The sequence below is a fragment of the Zeus faber genome, assembly GCF_960531495.2.
Source record: "Zeus faber genome assembly, chromosome: 19".
NCBI lineage: Eukaryota > Metazoa > Chordata > Actinopteri > Zeiformes > Zeidae > Zeus > Zeus faber.
This window is the reverse complement of record NC_137206.1, coordinates 23,529,927-23,547,822: the sequence shown is the minus strand read 5'-3', so window position 1 is coordinate 23,547,822 and position 17,896 is coordinate 23,529,927. Positions and strand designations below refer to the sequence as shown.

Sequence of the window (17,896 nt, the reverse complement as noted above, 5' to 3'; positions counted from 1 at the left end):
CCGACTCCCAAAAAGAGTCAAACCTTTCATCACTACTAATAGTTCTGACGTTCAGAGTGAAACTTGATCCCGTTCTGATGAACACAGAGCCGCGGTTCTGAATTGGTGCGGCCCTGCGATTGGTATCTTGCGACACAAGCGCTGGTTTCCATTTATTGATGCATTCTAAGTGGAATTGAACTCAACGTACTTGACCGGCTTGTTGTCGGCGTCGGGGTCGCGGGCCGACAACACAGCCACGAAGCTGCCAGCCTCCGTGTCCTCGTGCACCTCGATGATGTAGGGGTTGCGGGTGAAGACGGGCGGCTCGTCCACGTCCTCCACCGTCACTTTCACCGTGGCGTAGTCCTTGAACTGCAGGCCGTGGATGAAGCGCGCATCCAGGTAGGTGTTCCGCACCTCCACCCGGAACTCGTAGTCCTTCTTCCCCTCGTAGTCCAAGCCCTGAATCCCAACCAATCACAATCCGACTGACTTAACTCTATTAGAAATTCCGGAGGAATGTGTCATGGTGATGAGGGTCGGTGTGTTTCTACAGACAAAAAATAGGCATCAGTCTGGAAAAAGTATCAATGAAAAAACAAATAGTAATATTGCAATAATAAAAATAGAATAGACTAGAAATATAATAATAATAATGAAATTGAATGTAAAGTAAAATAAACGAGGAATGTGTCATGGTGAGAATTGTTGGGTTTCTAGGCATTTAAAAAAACAAGCTTCACATTCTGAAAAAAATGAAATATTATATCAAATATCCAAATATACACAGATAGCCGAAAGATACATTACAGAAGGTAAAATATATAAAAATATACAAAAGTGATTCTATGCACTGGATAACTTCTTGGTATGGGTAAATGGGGTATAAATAATAATAAATTATATATGAATATTGCTAATTTACTACAGTTTGTACAGTGTTATTGCACAAGTGAGTGTGTGTATAAGTACATAAAAGTAAGTGAAGGACAGTAAAGTAAGACTCTGTGTTCTGCAGTTTTTTAAATAGCGAACTCGTTGTGCTCTAGCTTATCTCATTCACGCTGGGAGAAATGGCCGAGTTACAAAATGTGAAGCATATTGATCTTGAGTATCTTCTTCAGAGAGAACCATAAAAAAAGGAGGAGGAAAAAAAAAAAAAAAAAAAAAGCCTTTTCAGCAGAAAAAAAAGGCTTTTTGTAATTCATTTCAGAGGCTCCGGAGTATCTCCAGGTTTTATTCCGCGGCTTAAAAACTATTTCAGACGTATATCTTTCTTACACGGATAAATGTTATCGGCGGGGAGCGTTTAATCTCCAGCTACCATCCAATTCTTCCATTGAATTTAAATGGCTTGCATAATTGGCTGAGGCTTTACAGAGTGACCTGGCATAGAAAGAGGAGCTGATGGTGTTTGATCTGAATGGGGAAGTGGAAACTGGAAGATGGATTCTGAGTCGGCACGTCGCCTTTTTAATAAAACTTTGAGGGAGCTAGGAGAAGTGAAGTGTTTAAAGCGATTCCCTTCCAGAGGAAATGAACAGAAGGAAAGTTAAAGTTCATACTTTACTCGGAATAGGGGGGGGGCGTAATCAGAATATGATGGTAATAATATTGTGAATAAGGTGTTTACGTGCCACAGTTCAATAGTGTTCGTCGATAATGAATAAAATGATACAAACAAATATGCATTTATATGCATATACATATAAAAAAAATAAAATCATGGAACTTTTTCAGTTATTTTTTGATGGTCTTTCATGCTTCCTCCTAAAAAAATGAAATTCTCTCACATTCATTCCCACTCAAATTATTTCAATTCAAGCGTGTCTTTCACTGGAACTCCCAGAGGCCTTCAAATGAAGGCGAGGAAGGCTAATGAAGTTTTAATCGACCTTTTTCACGATGATGACGCCCTCCTGCGTGGTTTGGTCGGTGACGATGTTGAACATGTCGTGTCCGCCCACGATGCTGTATTCCATCTCGGCATTGCGTCCGATGTCGGGGTCGTCGGCTTTGATGCGGCCGACGGCACCGCCCACCTCCGTCGACTCCGCCGCCGTCACGCGAAAAGAGTCTGGAAATGAAGGACGAAATGACGGATAAAATAAGCTTATTACACCGTGGCTCTGTTGAATACTGGCTTCGGATTGGTCAGTACTGGCAATCTGGTGATGATGATGACAGTTGTCGCGGGCAACCACTATCTGCCTGAATTCACGTCCCTCTTATCACTCTGCCTACAAGCTGATGGTAATACCAACTACAATGGAAGACTTTATTATTATTATTTATCATTGAATTACTTACATTAATAACAGTAAACGTAAGCTTTTAAACTAGTTTTGTAGTCAAACAATATCACCCTGTTGGGTTGTTTTGGCGACAATAAACATTATCCCTTAATCCCTTAATTACAACACAGCTCTGTGGGATACTCTATTGTGATTGGTCAACAGCGTCAATCGGAGATCAATTATTTCTGAATAATGACCACTGTCTGATGAAAATGACCGTTGTAATGAACAACCACCTAACAATGTTGTGGACTATTTCAGCTAGGGATACTGATTATTTGGTTAAAATCCCGTCCCCCTGTTATTTTCTTTAATAGCGGCGTTTATAGGCGGGTGTAACGTGCAGTCAGCCGGTCTTTATCGCTAAATAATACCCCCTTCAGACTGATACAAGATCCTTCTCACCCTGTCGGCGGTTATTTTGCAATAATGACCTGCTGGCTGCACATTATTGCTTACATCATTTGTGTTTTGTCTTCCTAGCGCATGAGTGTGCAAGGGTGATGGATTATTCGCGTCATAAAATAACTCCAATCTTGTTTTCGAGTCCAGCGATGGATCAATAAGAGAGAGAGAGAGAGAGAGAGAGAGAGAGAGAGAGAGAGAAAGGCTCACGGTTGGCAAAGCGCGGCGGGCTGTCGTTGACGTCGCTCAGGGTGATGCTGACCGTGGTGGTCCCGGAAAGACCCCCCATCTGGCCCGCCATGTCCTTGGCCTGGATCACTACCTGGTAGTTCTCCTTCACCTCCCGGTCCATGCCGGGCAGGGCCGTCTTGATGGTGCCTGAGGAGAAGGAAAACCCAAATCCCTTCTTACTACTTAGGAGTAAGGCGGTCGGTTGCGTCTAATTTTAGGGACTGTTTTTGGTAACCAACGCGACCGGGTTCCTTTGAACAAGTTCTGCCTTTGAAGTGTGAATGTGAGTCCCCGACGGAGAGCAACGCACATTGACGTGCCGTCGCTCATAACCTCGGAAAAAAAAAGAAATAAAAGTACCCAACTTCATAGAGTTTTGAATGTACAGGCTCTGAACAGTGTCTTGAAGGGGCAGAGGAGGCTGCCTTCTTCAGCTCCGACTCTTCCATTGTAATCAATTACAATTTTAGTGAAAAAGGAAGAAAATATGCCCCCCCCCCCCCCCCCCCCAAAAAAAAACAAAAATCTGAATATTTTTTAAATTTCACAGAATTCCAATTTTTCTGTAAAAACTAGGGCTGTGATAGTTGACACATTAATAACGGGCGGGTTTTCCTGGTTAATATAGCGTGAAAATGCCATTAAATACATTTTGATAAATTTTTTTGCCATAGTTTTTCATAGTAAGGCTCTAATGCAATGCCCTGCTTTCTAAATCGAAAACATTTTCAGTAGACTAAAATTTGAGGGAATTCAAAAACCCTGATTAATCAGGATTAATGGAAAATATCATGCGATTAATCGTGCGCCAGCGCTAGAAAACCCTCGATGGCAGACAACCACCAAAGCTTGATTCTGATTGCAAAGAAGGGAAGGAAATTATTATTTTCCAAACACTTTTCTCAATTTGTAGAGCAAACTATCTTTTTCAATTAATACTTAAAAGAAATGTGTTTTTAACGGACAAAGAATTTAAAACGTGTGTACTGATCAATGCTCAGCCCGTATCACACTAATCGGTGTTGGCTTGCACAAAACTCCAGCCATGAAACTCAAGGCTTCTCATCGCCCCCCCAAAAAAATGAATCAATTCTTTGGCCTTGATACAAAGAATAAATCAATACCGGTGGGTTGTTGTTTGCATAATAACACAAAGCTTGATGTGTTACAGACCGATAGACGACACATTTGGATCAATACAGTAATAATGGAAGTGCAACATCATAACCTAAGCGGAGGTTCTTACCGTTTTCGGAGTCGACAGAGAAGTACGGCTGCCCTTGCAGGATGCTGTACACCAGCTTGGCGCTGTTCCCATAGGTTTGATCATCAGCGTCAGTGGCCGTTACCGTGACAACGGATGTACCTGCCGGAGAACAAACGACATCAATGGGACGGGATGATGATATGACGATCGGCGGGAGTACAATCGCACAAGTTGTACTTTGAAATAATTTGCTTTATTCTATCATGATTGGTTTGATTTGGGCTTCTGGGTTTTACTTGTCTTTGAAATAAGCGAGTGATTAGCGCAAATCGCCAAATTGGAATGGAGGTGGAGCCCGAGTGGCGGACGAAGTGCAGCATCACAGCAATGAGCGAAACAGACCGAGCCAGTGAGTTTGGCTGACTAAACGATGATGAGGTTGATCAAGCTGAACAGTTCTGGCCCTTTTTCCGCAATGCCGTTAAGTCATTTAGTCCAGAACACTTGATACTGAAGCAGACGGAGCCCAAGTAAAAGACTACTGTAGCTGTCTCCTTCATGAGAAAACCTTTTAATTCAGCACCTTGCTCATGGGAAGTTAAATACGGTCACAAGCTACAAACTTCTTTCTGACTCCATTTACAAGTGAGTTTATTTTTTGTAAAGAGGAAAGAAATTATAAAGTACTTTGAGTTGAGTTTTGCTCTCAACTGAGGTCGGCTTAAGCAGATTTTTAAAGATTTAGACACTTCAAAGACACAGGGGCAACATCATTAAAAAGAGCGTATGCTTTGAGAGGAATCCATGGGTTGCATTTAAAGATATGCCAAACAGAAGTTTTTGGGTGGAACCGCCTTCCAAAAAACACGAGACCCTATTTTAGACACACCTTCAAACCATAACTAAAGAACTCTGTAAGCACACTACGAGCAACACTTTTTATTTACTGCTTCCTTTCTGTCTTACTTCTTTGTTGTATTTTTTTTTAACTTGCTCCTGTTTATATTTCTATATAAATTATGTATATAGAAATGTAAAAATTATATATTTTTTTTATATCGATTATGTATTTTTTAATATTTAAATCGTGTTTATTATTATTATCATTATAATGGCAATATGGAGTCCAACCATAACACTCTAAGATGGAACACGGGCTCTTATTCATCAACTTTTGTTTTCTGTGATTTTATTGAATTATTGTTTGATTCCTGCTTTTTTATATATATATATATATATATATATATATAAATATCCTTCCTATCCTGGTTGTTTCATTGCATATTTCCCCTTTTCCTAAATGCCCTGCGATTCCACTTGGAAGTGCTTGTCTAATCCAGATACTGTCCTTGGCGTTGTGGGACCTGGGCCTGGTCTCTCTGCATACTAATGAAGAGCTGGACGGCCGAACATCTGTCCCGCTCGCTCCTCACCGGCAAGAGAAAGGAACCCAGTGATGCTTCACAGCCGGCTGGCTAAATTAACCAGTGTGCTCAGTCCCAGCACATGAGGAAGTTTATCAGTTTAAATTATTTATATATATATATATATATATATATAAAATCAATATGATAACAGTGTTATAACACTGTAGGCTGCAGTTATAAGTCAGTAAGTGCAGTAATACCATAAACACAATACAAGTAATTGAACAGAACCCATCCTGTGCATAGACACACTTTGTTTGTCTATTTTCTATTTGGCTATTGTTTTTTTATTTCTGTATTTCTATTTATTACATTTATTTTATTTGTATTATTTCTCTTTTTTTATTTTTTCACACTAGTTTTATTGTTAAGTGTCTGTAGATAAGACAAGCAAGCTCCTAGTATATGAATATGTACTCGGCTGAATAAACCTCATTGTGATTTGGGAAGTCTAAAGATCGATGGGGTGATGAATTCAAATCAAATGTGGCGGCTGCTGTGTTGTTTGTCCTATAGACAATTAGCTTTTTGATTTTGCCGCAGATTGGGTGCTGTGTATTAATTTGCGCATTGCGTAATTACGGATTGACTTCAAGTTGACGGAATTATTTCTGCCTGGTTTGTTTATATTTGCGCCAATTGGTTTATTTAAACCACTTGAATGGAATGAAGTGGTGTGCAATGAAGTGAGCACTTTAATTAGAAAAACTGGGACGATATAAACTTTCCATATTTCCGCCGCCTATTAAAAAAATGGCGGTACGACAAAGCTCGTTACGGTTATGAATGCCCAATGAGTTCTGGCCGAGCAAATTAACAACAAAACAGCCCCGTAAGAAAAACAAAACAAACAATCAACAAAGCCGAGCAAAAAGAACATCAGTCAGACAAACGGCTTGTGATGAAAAGTTCAGCTCTCTACGAGTGACTCAGCGAAAAAAGTAAATGATGTGTTCAGCCTGTCCGACTCTTCGTCGGTTTGATTCAGTCGGTGCAACCAGAGTCGGCAGAGTCGGTTCAGTTCTGATTTGTCAACGGAATTCTCACCAGAGTCATTTAATTCGGTTGAAATATCTTTTCTTGGGAAGAATGCAAAGTGTAAATCAGTCACATTCAGTATGAGTTATGGCCAAATTCCTTCACCTTTACCACACATTCATTTCATCCTCAGTCATTATTTCTTATTTGCGGGGAGACGATTCCCCGTTGTTGGAGTGAAGCCCCAACTCCTGAGTCATTTACAAGTCCTGTTGAAATATGGTGGGAAAATGTGTCCTTCCTCTTCCGCCTTCCATCGCTATCGTCCATACCTGGCAACCCTAATGTTTGTGCCGGGATTCTCCCGTATTTTTCCCTTCTCTCCCGACGTCCTCCTGTTTAAATATTTTCCCGTCGACCTGCCATATTTTTAACCTTTCTTTGATAAAAACGGATGAACACTGCTATTCAACAATCGATCAAGGCTTGCTCACAAGCTGAGTAGCAGGGAGAGTAGAAAGCCTTGGAAATTCGTAGGAAACGCTATAATATATTAATTTTAAAAATTTGTAGTCCTGAAAATGTTGCTATTGCTTTGAATTTTGGGATCCCAAACTGCAACTCTGTCTATCTTCACTATGATGTCTCTCTCTCGCTAAACCTGGTGGAACTGGCCATACTGGAGGAATCACCGCCGATGCTATAATATATTTTTTTAGGTGTATTTTTTATTGCATTGTGTTTCTTTTTCTCTTTCTTATTGTTAATCTTTAGGTTTAAATGGTCTTGGTTTGCTATTAAACGTGGTAGAGTTTTGAGGAAGGCCTGATCATTTTAAATTTTGAATGAATGACCCCCTTCCCTCAAAAAAAAACGATAAAATGCCGCCAGTCACTCACCCACTTCGGACATCTCGGGCACGCTCGCGAAGTAGATCTCCTTGGCAAACTTTGGCTCGTTGTCGTTGATGTCGTGGATCTTGATGTTGAACTCGGTGTCGGGCTCCAGCTCGGCGTCGGTACGGCGGTCCAGCACCTTGGCGTGGAGGCTGTAGGACGCCTTCTCCTCGCGGTCCAGACGCTTGGTGGCGTGGATGTCCCCCGAGCGCTCGTCGATCATGAACAGGGTGCCCGCCCCGTCGCCCGCCAGCACGTACTTCACCGTGCCGTCGCCCTTGTCCATGTTGGAGTGCAGCTGCAGGGAAAGTTTGGGGAGTTTCTGGATTAGATCCGTCACAATCAAGTATCGGTATCCGTTTATTTATTATTTGTGCTTTTTCTTTCATAAACGAGGATATTTGTTGTGGTGAAGGTTGGTGTGTTTCTCTGCAAGACACTTAACATAAAAATATAAATGAATTACAGTTTATAGCCAAATGCACAGAACTAGCGAAATATAGAAAGAACATAGCCCGATAAATTAAGAAAACAACCACATAAAAAATTGCTAAATATACAAAAAAATGCCAGATACAGACAAAAAGCCAAATATATAAAGAATGAATTTGCCAAATATACAACAAAAATAGCTTGTCTGAAATTTAAATACATCTCAGTAAAATCAAATTAAAAATAAACAAATACACAGAAATAGCTAGCAATATATATATATAATATACAGAATATACAAAGTGCTATTCTGCTGTATGCACAGGATTTAGTAGTGATTACCCATCAATCATGTACTGTACATGATTGATGGGTAATCACTACTAAATGATTACTTCAATGTAACAGCTAAAAATGGTTCCACAGTGGAGGTGCCATTGTTGTCAACGGGGGAATGTCACACCTCCAGATCCACATTCCAGTGAACTTTATTCATCGTCCTTCACCATCCCCATGGGAAACATTTGTTTTGTCACTGCAGCAGATTGTAGGGTACGAAGATCCAAAGTGTGCATCTTAAATACTTTGTTGTTTTTCTACGCAAATAGCGCTATGCGTTTGAGGCAACAAAACAAAAGGTATGTCAGTCAATAGAAATTTACATACTTTTTTTTTTTTTTTTACAGCATTGTTGCCCTGCTAAGAGCATTATCTCCAAAGCCATTAATGTGCTTGAGCAAAGTAGACAAGATAATGTATATTGTTTTTTGACGCACATTAATGCATCACCGATGCACATACATGCTTCCACATAAACACACATAAACACACATTCAATGTTTGTGTGTGCTATTTGACTGGCTTTTCCTGGCCTGTTTTGATTTTAAACGCAGAAAACGGAGCAAATGCCGTCAATCTTTTCCCTTTTTATATGAATGTGTGTTATTGCCTCGGGGTACTCTCATTATATTCTATATTTGAACATAAACAACCGCCTTCAAAACTCCCTTCCAAAGCCAAGTTGTTTTAATTCAAAAGTATTTGTTTCTTCCCATCTGGAAAGTGGTGCCATATTTCAAGTGGTAAGCAAAGATAACACTGCGGGGGATGATCACAGCTGCATTTATTTTGTCCGAAATGTCCCCGAATGTCTTAATACAGTCCATGATTTGCTGAAAATCAGTATCATACTCCTTCTGAAAAAGTATAAATATATAAAGAAACAAACTCCCATTAATCCTTATCAGATTTTAGCCGTTGGTTATCCCACCCCAAAACGCTGCCTCTGAAAAATGATCCGGCCACGTCCGCAGCAACAATTGCTAAAATTAGTCCCGGCCCGTGACCCATCCATTAGGACGGAGCGGCCGAAACCGAAGTGTCACGGCAGAGTAATGGAGCGTCGGTGTGACGGACACTTGATTCAGGCTCATTATTGTGTTGGATCAGTTAGGGGATATATATAGAGCTAGATATCTCCAGGGTAGGGTCATATTTTTACATTCTAAGGAGATGGTGATACCAAACGGACATCAGTCGTCGTGATTTAAGAAGTTTGGCTCTTTTTTTGTGGAGATTCGGCTCTTTTAGGAGTGACTCCAGTAAAAAAAAAAAAAAGATTTGTTAAATTTTTACGGCTCTTCAGTTGTAAAGAGGGTCAGAAGAGTCGGTCGGGCTCCCAGTCGTGGATGGAATTCCCACAAGAATCGTAATTCTGTCGAGATGGTTTATTTCGCTGGAAAGGAAAGCAAACTCCCATTTAAAAGTTAGGGAAGATTTGACTCCTGAGTCCTGTAAAGTCCTGTACATTTTTTTGCTACAAATGAATCTTTCACCAATTTTGCATCGCTAACCATTTCCGGATCGCTTCCCCTGTTTTTCCACATTCATATAATCCTCATCCTCATTCGTTATTATTATTATTTTTTCACTTTGCGAGTCGAAGATTCCCTTACAATCTGTCCCACTCACTGAATCAAAACTGAAGTATCTTGTTGAGACTCTTTGCTCGTCTCAGTTGTGCGTCTGGTTGCAGCTACCGAGTAGTGAGCTAACAACTTTTGTTGGAGTGACTCCTGAAGATCAATTTGTTCGCCCGGAGCGTATCGTTGGTTATGAACTAATCGTTGGTTATGAACTAATCGTTGGTTATGAACTAATCGCTTGGCGTCGTTGTATCCCAAGTCTGGTGTCACTACTCGGGAGAACGTGTTGTGTTTCAATCTTCTGCTTGCCCTCATACTTCCAACGCATTCCATCAAATCAGTGAATCAATACGAAGCGTGGGCATTTGGCTTAAATGAACATGATAGCGAACACGTTGTATACAGAGCGACTTGGAGGTGTCTCGGAGGTACCGCGCCTCAGTTTACATTAATCCCGTTTCCCCTACGGCCTTGAAGCAGAGCGGTCCGGCTCAATATTTGTAAGATCTGAAATAAATCTCCATCTGGGCCACGGATCAACGAACCAAGACTCAATTTGTGATTGAGATTGCGACTTCGGCGAAACCCCCTCCACTCACTTCTCCCCGTGAACGACGGAGCGGTTTGTGTTGCTCGCATGGGCTTTTCGATTCAGATTATCTCCCGGCGAACCACAATGCTATCGGTCCTATGCCGTAACTCTGTGTGTGCTCTGTTATCCCCTGTTCGGAGAGATAACGCCACAGCGATCAGACTCCGTGCGTCTGATTGTATTGTTTCAAGGAGGTTCACATCATTACGACTCGGCGCGTCTGGGAGGGAAGACGCCGCCGCCGCCACGAGTCGAGCGCTCGGCTTTCATTTCCTGCTTTGATGAGACAGGCGCGGATTGTTCCACAAAGCGCCGAGGCGCCGCTCTTCTGGGCTCGCGGGGAAGCAGCGCGGTTTTTTTTTCCACCGTTCTCCACCGCTCTCGAAAGCGTTTCCTCCCTTCAAATGTGTGCACACCAGCCGCCAGCCCCTTAATTGTCACTCATCGCAATCACAAGACCCCATCCTTTGTGACATCACGTCAAAAGGATATTTTCGTTTGTTTGGGTTTTTTTATTTTTTTGTCCCCAAAGCCTGTTTTTCATCACTCTCCGTCTCTCTGCAGCAATTTTGCGCCGATTGTTGCCGCGCATTTCCCCAGCCGTGCTTCCGTTGCTCCAGGAAAGAGGAAAAGGGGAAGGCAGAACCCGGGAGTGCAGGAAGTGAAGATGAAATAAAAAGGAGAGAGAGAGAGAGAGAGACGCCATCAAAGGGGCCGGTTGTCGCGCCTGCCCTCTGTCTGCTCCGCTCTGCGGGCTGATTGGAATTTGACGGCCTTGGCGGAGAATGAGGCGTTACGGATCTTCTACTTTTTGTTTGTTTCCTCCGACAATGAGCCGTTGAACAGGTCCTTTACCTTGAACTCTGATTACCCGACGCCTCTCTGAACCCAGCTCGCTGATGGTAACGAGTGAACGCATCTTCCCCTCCGGGGCGAGGAGAGCGCTCGCTGTCTGGCAAATGAACGGCCAAACGACCCGGTTGTCTCTTATTGGGAGACAACCCCTCACCTGTAAAATAATTGTTTTAGATGAAACATTGTTGGCGCTCACGCTGCAAAAGCAATAACGGTTCAGACACAATTCGACCCCAGTTGTCCTCAGGGACATCCATTTGGGGTCAACAAATCGGGATTAGAACCCAAATCAGTTTATTCGGCAGAGGTCATTTTCTGTGTACGAGGAAAATTCCAAATATACGAAAATTGCCAAATAAAATGAAAAATAGCCAATTAGGATCATAAATAGCCAAATAAATACAAATGCCAAATATATAGAGAAAACAGCCAAATAAGAGAGTAATAGCCTCATGAACAAAAACAGGCAAACATACAAAAGAACAGTCAAATAAAATTAGACAGATATTCAAAAATAACCAAGAAAAGTAATAAATACACTGAGAAAATTGCCAAATGGGCCAAAATATGACGTCTGGGAGTTTGAGAGAACTCTTTCCAAAGTTGAACGATTCAAAGATTTACTCGAGTAGAATCATGATTTTCTTCAAAGTGTTTCAAGAGAACGAACACGATGCAGAAAGAGAGGGAAAAAAAAACACCAACACTGTATTAAATCTGTGTCCCAGAGTGGAAAAAAAAGGAAAAAGAATTCCACACAGGATCGACTGGAAGCCGAAACAAAAAAACAAATGTTAGCACAAGCCTCCATATTTGTTATAGATTTAGTCCCCGCTTTCAGGCCTTTATTTTTCCAAGGCCTTACAAGCACAAACACAGCCCCCCCCCCCCCCCCACACACTTTTGAGAGAGAGAGAGAGAGAGAGAGAGAGAGAGACTTGATGAGTTACACCCCCACCCCCCCACCTCTCTCTCCCCGCCACCGCCACCACCACCACCACCCAAAAAAACCCCACTGAGGACCGGAATTGTGGGTAAAGACGCCAAATCATTGGCAATTCTGGTCAGGCCCCCGTGGTAAAGCAGAGCTCAGCGCTGCAAAGTGGAGATAGCAAAACAGAGCTGGGAATGGATACAGAATAATTACTCTCTCTCTCTCTCTCTCTCCCCTCTCTCTTTTCCTGTCCTCCATCCCTCCATCTCTCTGTCCTGATCAAACAATACGTTTTTTTTTTCTTTTTTTTTACCCATCCTATAAACCCCCTATAATGCTTCTTATGCAGGTTAGAGTAGGTTGGGTTCCGTGCAATGTATTCTTATAATGTCATAGACTCTGTAATAACCTATTATTTATATAGTGATAATTTATCATTTATACCCTATATACCTTTACCAAAAATGCAACCGTGTGCACAGAATCACATTCTGTATATTCAGCATATTTGTATATATTTGGTTATTTTTGTGCAGTTATTTTGGCTATTTTTGTATATTTGGCTATTTTCTAGACTGCTTTTATGCAGTTTAGAGCAGGTTGGGTTCTGTGCAATATAATGTTAAAAACACAAAATAAAACTTTATTACACTATAAACTGTAATAACCTAGTAAATACATATTTAGTCATTTATAATTTATTCCCTATATATGCCTTTACCAATAATTCAACCATGTGCATAGAATCACATTCTGCATCTTCAGTATATTTTCCTATATTTGTTTATTTGTACATATTTGGCTATTGTTATTGTTTTTATTTTTTTATTTAAGTTTATTATTTTAAAAAATGTTCTTTTTATATTTGTTTGTATTTAGATTCATCATTCTTCGTCATATTATTTTGATTTTGATTTTCCATGTATTGCCTAATTGTACTTGTTTATTGTCTCGTGTCTGTCTATCCATTAATCATCTAATTAAAATTATTCCATTTCTTCACTTGGCAAAAGTTACCATAAAAGACATTTTCAACAAAAAGCAAATAATAATTTCTAAAATACTGGGTTTCCGAATGGATTTATCTATCTGTCTGATTTTTTTTCTGTTCTTTAAGAACCACTATGACATTGAGGACGACCATGCAGGACCATGCTAAATCACATTTCCACATTCACAAAAAAAAATCGAAAGTGAAATAAAAGCACGAAAAAGCGACAGGGCTAGAAAGTCGAGGCTTGAATACTCTCATTTAGGGCAGCGTGTTTTTTTGGCTTTATCAGGCACAATGTATAGCAAGGCAGCTGGAAATGAAATATATTTTTGTTCACTTGAAAAAAAAGTCCATAAAAGACTCTAAACGTCCTTCTCGATGGTATTGTGAATACTGAATAGTGCGATACAATGGATTAAGAATGCCAAATGCATGAAAGGGGACGCTCATAAAACCGTGCTCTGAATCAGTGTTTTTCTAGTGTATCGTGAAAGTGCTTCAAGTTCCACTTAAAATACAGGAATAATGGAAACGATCTCTCGTGTTGCAAAATCCAAATTACAAGCCTGCACTAATTCATCTAATTCATCAGTTCCAGCAGAACGGCAGCTTTGTGTTCATCAGAACAAGATCAAGTTTCACACCAAAAATTAGAACGATTCGTAGCGATGGAAGGTTCGACTGTTTTGGGATTCGGTTCTTGACGAGTCACTCAGTAAAAGATTTGTTCAATTTCCCGACTCTTCGTTCTTTTGGTTCAGTGGGTGCAACGCACGGTGCGAGAGGGAGGACTTCCTGAACCATGAACGAGCACAGTCGGCGAGGGCAGGAGGGCTGTGTGTAAGAGAGTGACGGAGAAGGTGTCCCCGTAATGCACGGTGCTTGTTTCGTTCCATAAGGAGGAGATGTAAAGTAAAATTAACCAATATCTCAAATGAAAACACACGTTTTTGGCACGCCTTGGTTCACACCCCATTGCTGGCGGGCGCGCCGTCGGTGTGCCCTAGGCGGCTGCCTATATCGTCTATAGGAAGAGCCGGCCCTGGGTTCGGATCTGAGTTGTGACCGTAATTCTGTCGCAATGATATATTCTGGTGGAATGCAATGTGTAAATAAATAATGCCAAATGCATTCACCTTCTTTCACATCAATAGAATATTATTTATTTATTTATTTATTTATTTATTTTTTTTGCGACTGAGTCATGAACGAACAGCTCTTTTACCAGAGTGAATCCATCATTTTGAAAAGGTGTTCAAATACGAATGAATCGTTTGCGTGTCTTACATCACTAGCTATCAGTAAATGATAATAATAATAATAATAATAATAATAATAATAATAATAATAATAATAATCATCATCATAATAATAATAACAATCATAAGAAGAAGAGTCAGTGTCATGGGATCATTTCATTGTCCAAAGTGTTGTGGCGGAAAAGAGGTTGGGAGGACTGACCAATATGTTTGTTTTGAGCATTTTTAGGAAGTAGCTCAATTTATTTACAGATTCGACTTTTTGTTTTGCCTTGGTCTTTAATTTGGACCTTAGTAGTTATTTTTTCCCCCTTTTGTGAATTGAAGATAAAGGAGTCATATAGAAGATTGGTTCGCGGCGCACTAATCGTTTGCGAGTCTTGCAAGACTAACTAATCAGTAGGCCATAATAATAATAATAATAATAATAATAATAATAATAACAAAAGGTTTGGGTGAAAAAACTGACCTAAATATTTGTTGTTTTTTTTACTATTTTCTTTTTTTCTCCCAGCAAAGAAGTTGGTTCCTTTTTTTACAGACTACATTTTAAGGGTTGTTATTTCAAAAGCGATGAGAGGTTTTTTCACTTTCAAGAGTTTGCGAGTGTTCTTTTTGAATCAAAGCCGATCACAGTAATCAGGGAATCAATCTGTGGTGACAGAGTTTGAGGCTCAGGGCACTTTTATTGAATGGGAAATAAACAAGGTCTCCCACAATGCACTGCAACGGCCATTAAACGATCTTTTACGAGGAACAGCATCAAGTCTCGTAAGTGCTTTTGCTTTTAGCCCTTGCTCTGCTCTCTCTCTCTCTCTCTCTCTTTCTCTCTCTCTCTCTCTCTCTCTCTCTACCACTCTATTTCCCACTCCATCTCTCTATTCCCTTTTTCCTGTCCATCTTGCGTCCCGAGAATCTCCATCTCACTCTGAGCCACCTCTCTCTACCGCTGTGCCTTCCCTCTACACCTCTATGTATCACTCTATCACTCTATTTCTCTGAAACGTGCGATATTGATGTTACCGTAATTCCACTAATAGTCACGAAGCTTGAATTATGCGGTGACGGGCGGATCCGCGGTTTGTCAAACTACTGCTTCATATCCATCAATCCATCTCTCTAGCTCATCTCATCTCTCTATCGCATCTGTCTATCTATCAAACTGTCCATCCCTCCATCTCTCTCTATCCATCTGTATCTCTATCTATGGATCCAGTCTAACTGAACTACCATCATGTCACTGTTGTGGAGTAAAAAGTCGACTTGGATAATGCAAGGACAGTCGCAAAATATTCTAAATACTAAGTTACTTTTCACCATATAGTACATACATATATCTTTCATCTCCTATTCCCCTGTCCCATTTATTTTGCTGTTTCTCCGACGCTCTCTCTCTTCAACACATCAGGATGATGGTCTCCGTAAAAGCAAGTTGTCATCTCCCTCGACTCAAACCTCCCTTTTTGCGAGACACTTGTTTACTCCGGAGAATGAGGTGCGTGATGAAAGCCGGCTTCCTCTGAGGGAAATTGGCTGTCGGCAGTCACCTCATTTGCCTCCCCTCAAGTTGATAACCGCCGTACCTGTCTTTCTACGGCTGGCAAAGGGTTAGCTGACAGCAACACCACTGATTTGTATAAGTAGAAGGCTCGGATCTTCGGGAAGTGTAGGGGCGGGGGGCCGTGGGGGAGGAAAGGCGGTGGGTGAAAACTTTATTCTCTTTTTTTTTTGTGATTCCCATCAGAGCGTTGACTGGATGACGGTGCCGTGGGGGCTCGCCAGGTGGCACCGTGAAAATGTTTTAAATCCCACAAAATGAAGATAAAGAATGAAACTTAGCTCTTGTGTTGCAGGATCAAATTTGCAAGGCTGCACTAATTCATCTGATTCATCAGTTCCAGCCGAACAGCAGCTCTGTGTTCATCACAACAAGATCAAGTTTCACACGGAAAGAGGGAACTATTAGCTGTGATGAGAGGTTCGGCTCTTTTTTGAGATTTGGTTCTTGACGAGTCACTCAGTAAAAAAAAAGTTGAGTCGAAAGAGTTCTGACTCTTGGTTGATTTTGTTCAGTTGGTGTAACACGCGAGGAAGAGTCGGAAGTTTCGTTTCAGCTCTCAATTCTGAATGGAATCCTCACAATAATTATTCCAATTTGTCAAAATTATTTGTTTGAGTGGAATGCGTTGAAAGAGTAATTAAGTCATATTCAATAGGAATTATGCATGGCCTTTAAAGGGGTCCGCAGTAATTATTATTTTGAGTCGACTCACTCGCCCACTCATTTGTGTGTGACTCCTGAGTCATTGAAAAGATTTGCTCGTTACAAACAAATTATTCGAATGTTGCATCACTACCAGTAGGCCATGATAATAATTACAGTTATGCATGTTTTAGTGGTGTGGCGTGGAAGGAAAAAAGGGATTGTGTTGGCTGAATTAGAGGACGACCCATTCACCGCTGGAGTGGGGGCTTCACATCTTCTTCAGATGCAACATGCCGCGCCGCAAGGTCGGCGGAAGTGACTCGTTGTTGTGTTTCCACTCCTTTCATATCAACGTTGAGATTTGTTCTATTTAATCCCCTGTTGCTTCCACGTCTTCTGGTCCTACAGGAAATTAATTAAATCCATATGTGAGGTGACAGTCGCATTTCGTACGTTCGAGGTTTGAAATGACAGACGAGTGAATAGGTATTATATCAAACAGAAAAGGGCTTCAGGCAAACGGGAGCAAATTCCACGCACTCGCACAGTCTCGCTGTGTATCTGATTGCGTCAAAGTCAATTTGGACATTTTGGCAAAGGAATGTTTTCTACTTTCAGTCGGTTCCTCTCCAACCAATTACATCAAACACTCCTTTAACAAGCTAAACTGTCGAGAAACGCACAAGGCTGCAGACAATATGTTTTGACACATTACCTTGCCGACGTACTGATGGTCGCTGCCCGTGTACTCCTCCATCAGAAAGAATTGATTCCACATCCACCCACGCTTGGAGCGGTGTAGTATCCTGCCGTCGTTGTCAGGCGCCCCAAACACATTCCCAATATTCCCGGGTAGGAAGGGCAGGGCGGTGCTCGGCCACAGCACGGGCAGCGCTAGCAGAACCAGGAGCTGATTGGCTATCATGGTTATCCAATCGCTGTTTTGGGGAACCAAAGTCCGGATTGGTGTGATATTACCGGGACGAGCTTCCGATCGGGCTTGAGACAACCAGTGAGTAAAGCCACGACTTCAGAACAGACATTGTATTCCCCTCGTCACTGTCCCGCGGATCCCTGTGGAAGACAAGAAACACAAATGAGTAAGATCAAGTGGCGGTATCGATTGCTCTTGAAGCGCATTCGATTGAGATCCCCACAGCGGATGCTCCTCGTCAAATATCTAACTGTTCCAACGCCTTACAGGGTTTCTTGGCAAAACCCTGAGAACTAGCAGCTCAACTCTTGTCAAAACCTGCCTTTGACCAGTAACCGTAGT

The 17,896-nt window shown here is 41.4% G+C and overlaps 1 protein-coding gene across 2 annotated transcripts in view; it reads right to left on the bottom strand.

The window, feature by feature from the left end:
- LOC307245107 (cadherin-10-like) overlaps positions 1-17,545 on the bottom strand; it is a gene marked incomplete at both ends in the record, with an annotated part of 34,209 nt that extends 16,664 nt beyond the window's left edge. For both annotated transcript variants that reach the window (XM_080020526.1, XM_080020527.1), the window contains 6 exons: positions 191-444; positions 1,878-2,059; positions 2,895-3,062; positions 4,162-4,281; positions 7,427-7,721; positions 17,336-17,545. In XM_080020526.1, the coding sequence (XP_079876652.1) occupies positions 191-444; positions 1,878-2,059; positions 2,895-3,062; positions 4,162-4,281; positions 7,427-7,721; positions 17,336-17,545 (1,229 nt within the window). The remainder of the gene's footprint in view (positions 1-190; positions 445-1,877; positions 2,060-2,894; positions 3,063-4,161; positions 4,282-7,426; positions 7,722-17,335) is intronic.
- Between the last annotated feature and the right edge of the window lie 351 nt (positions 17,546-17,896).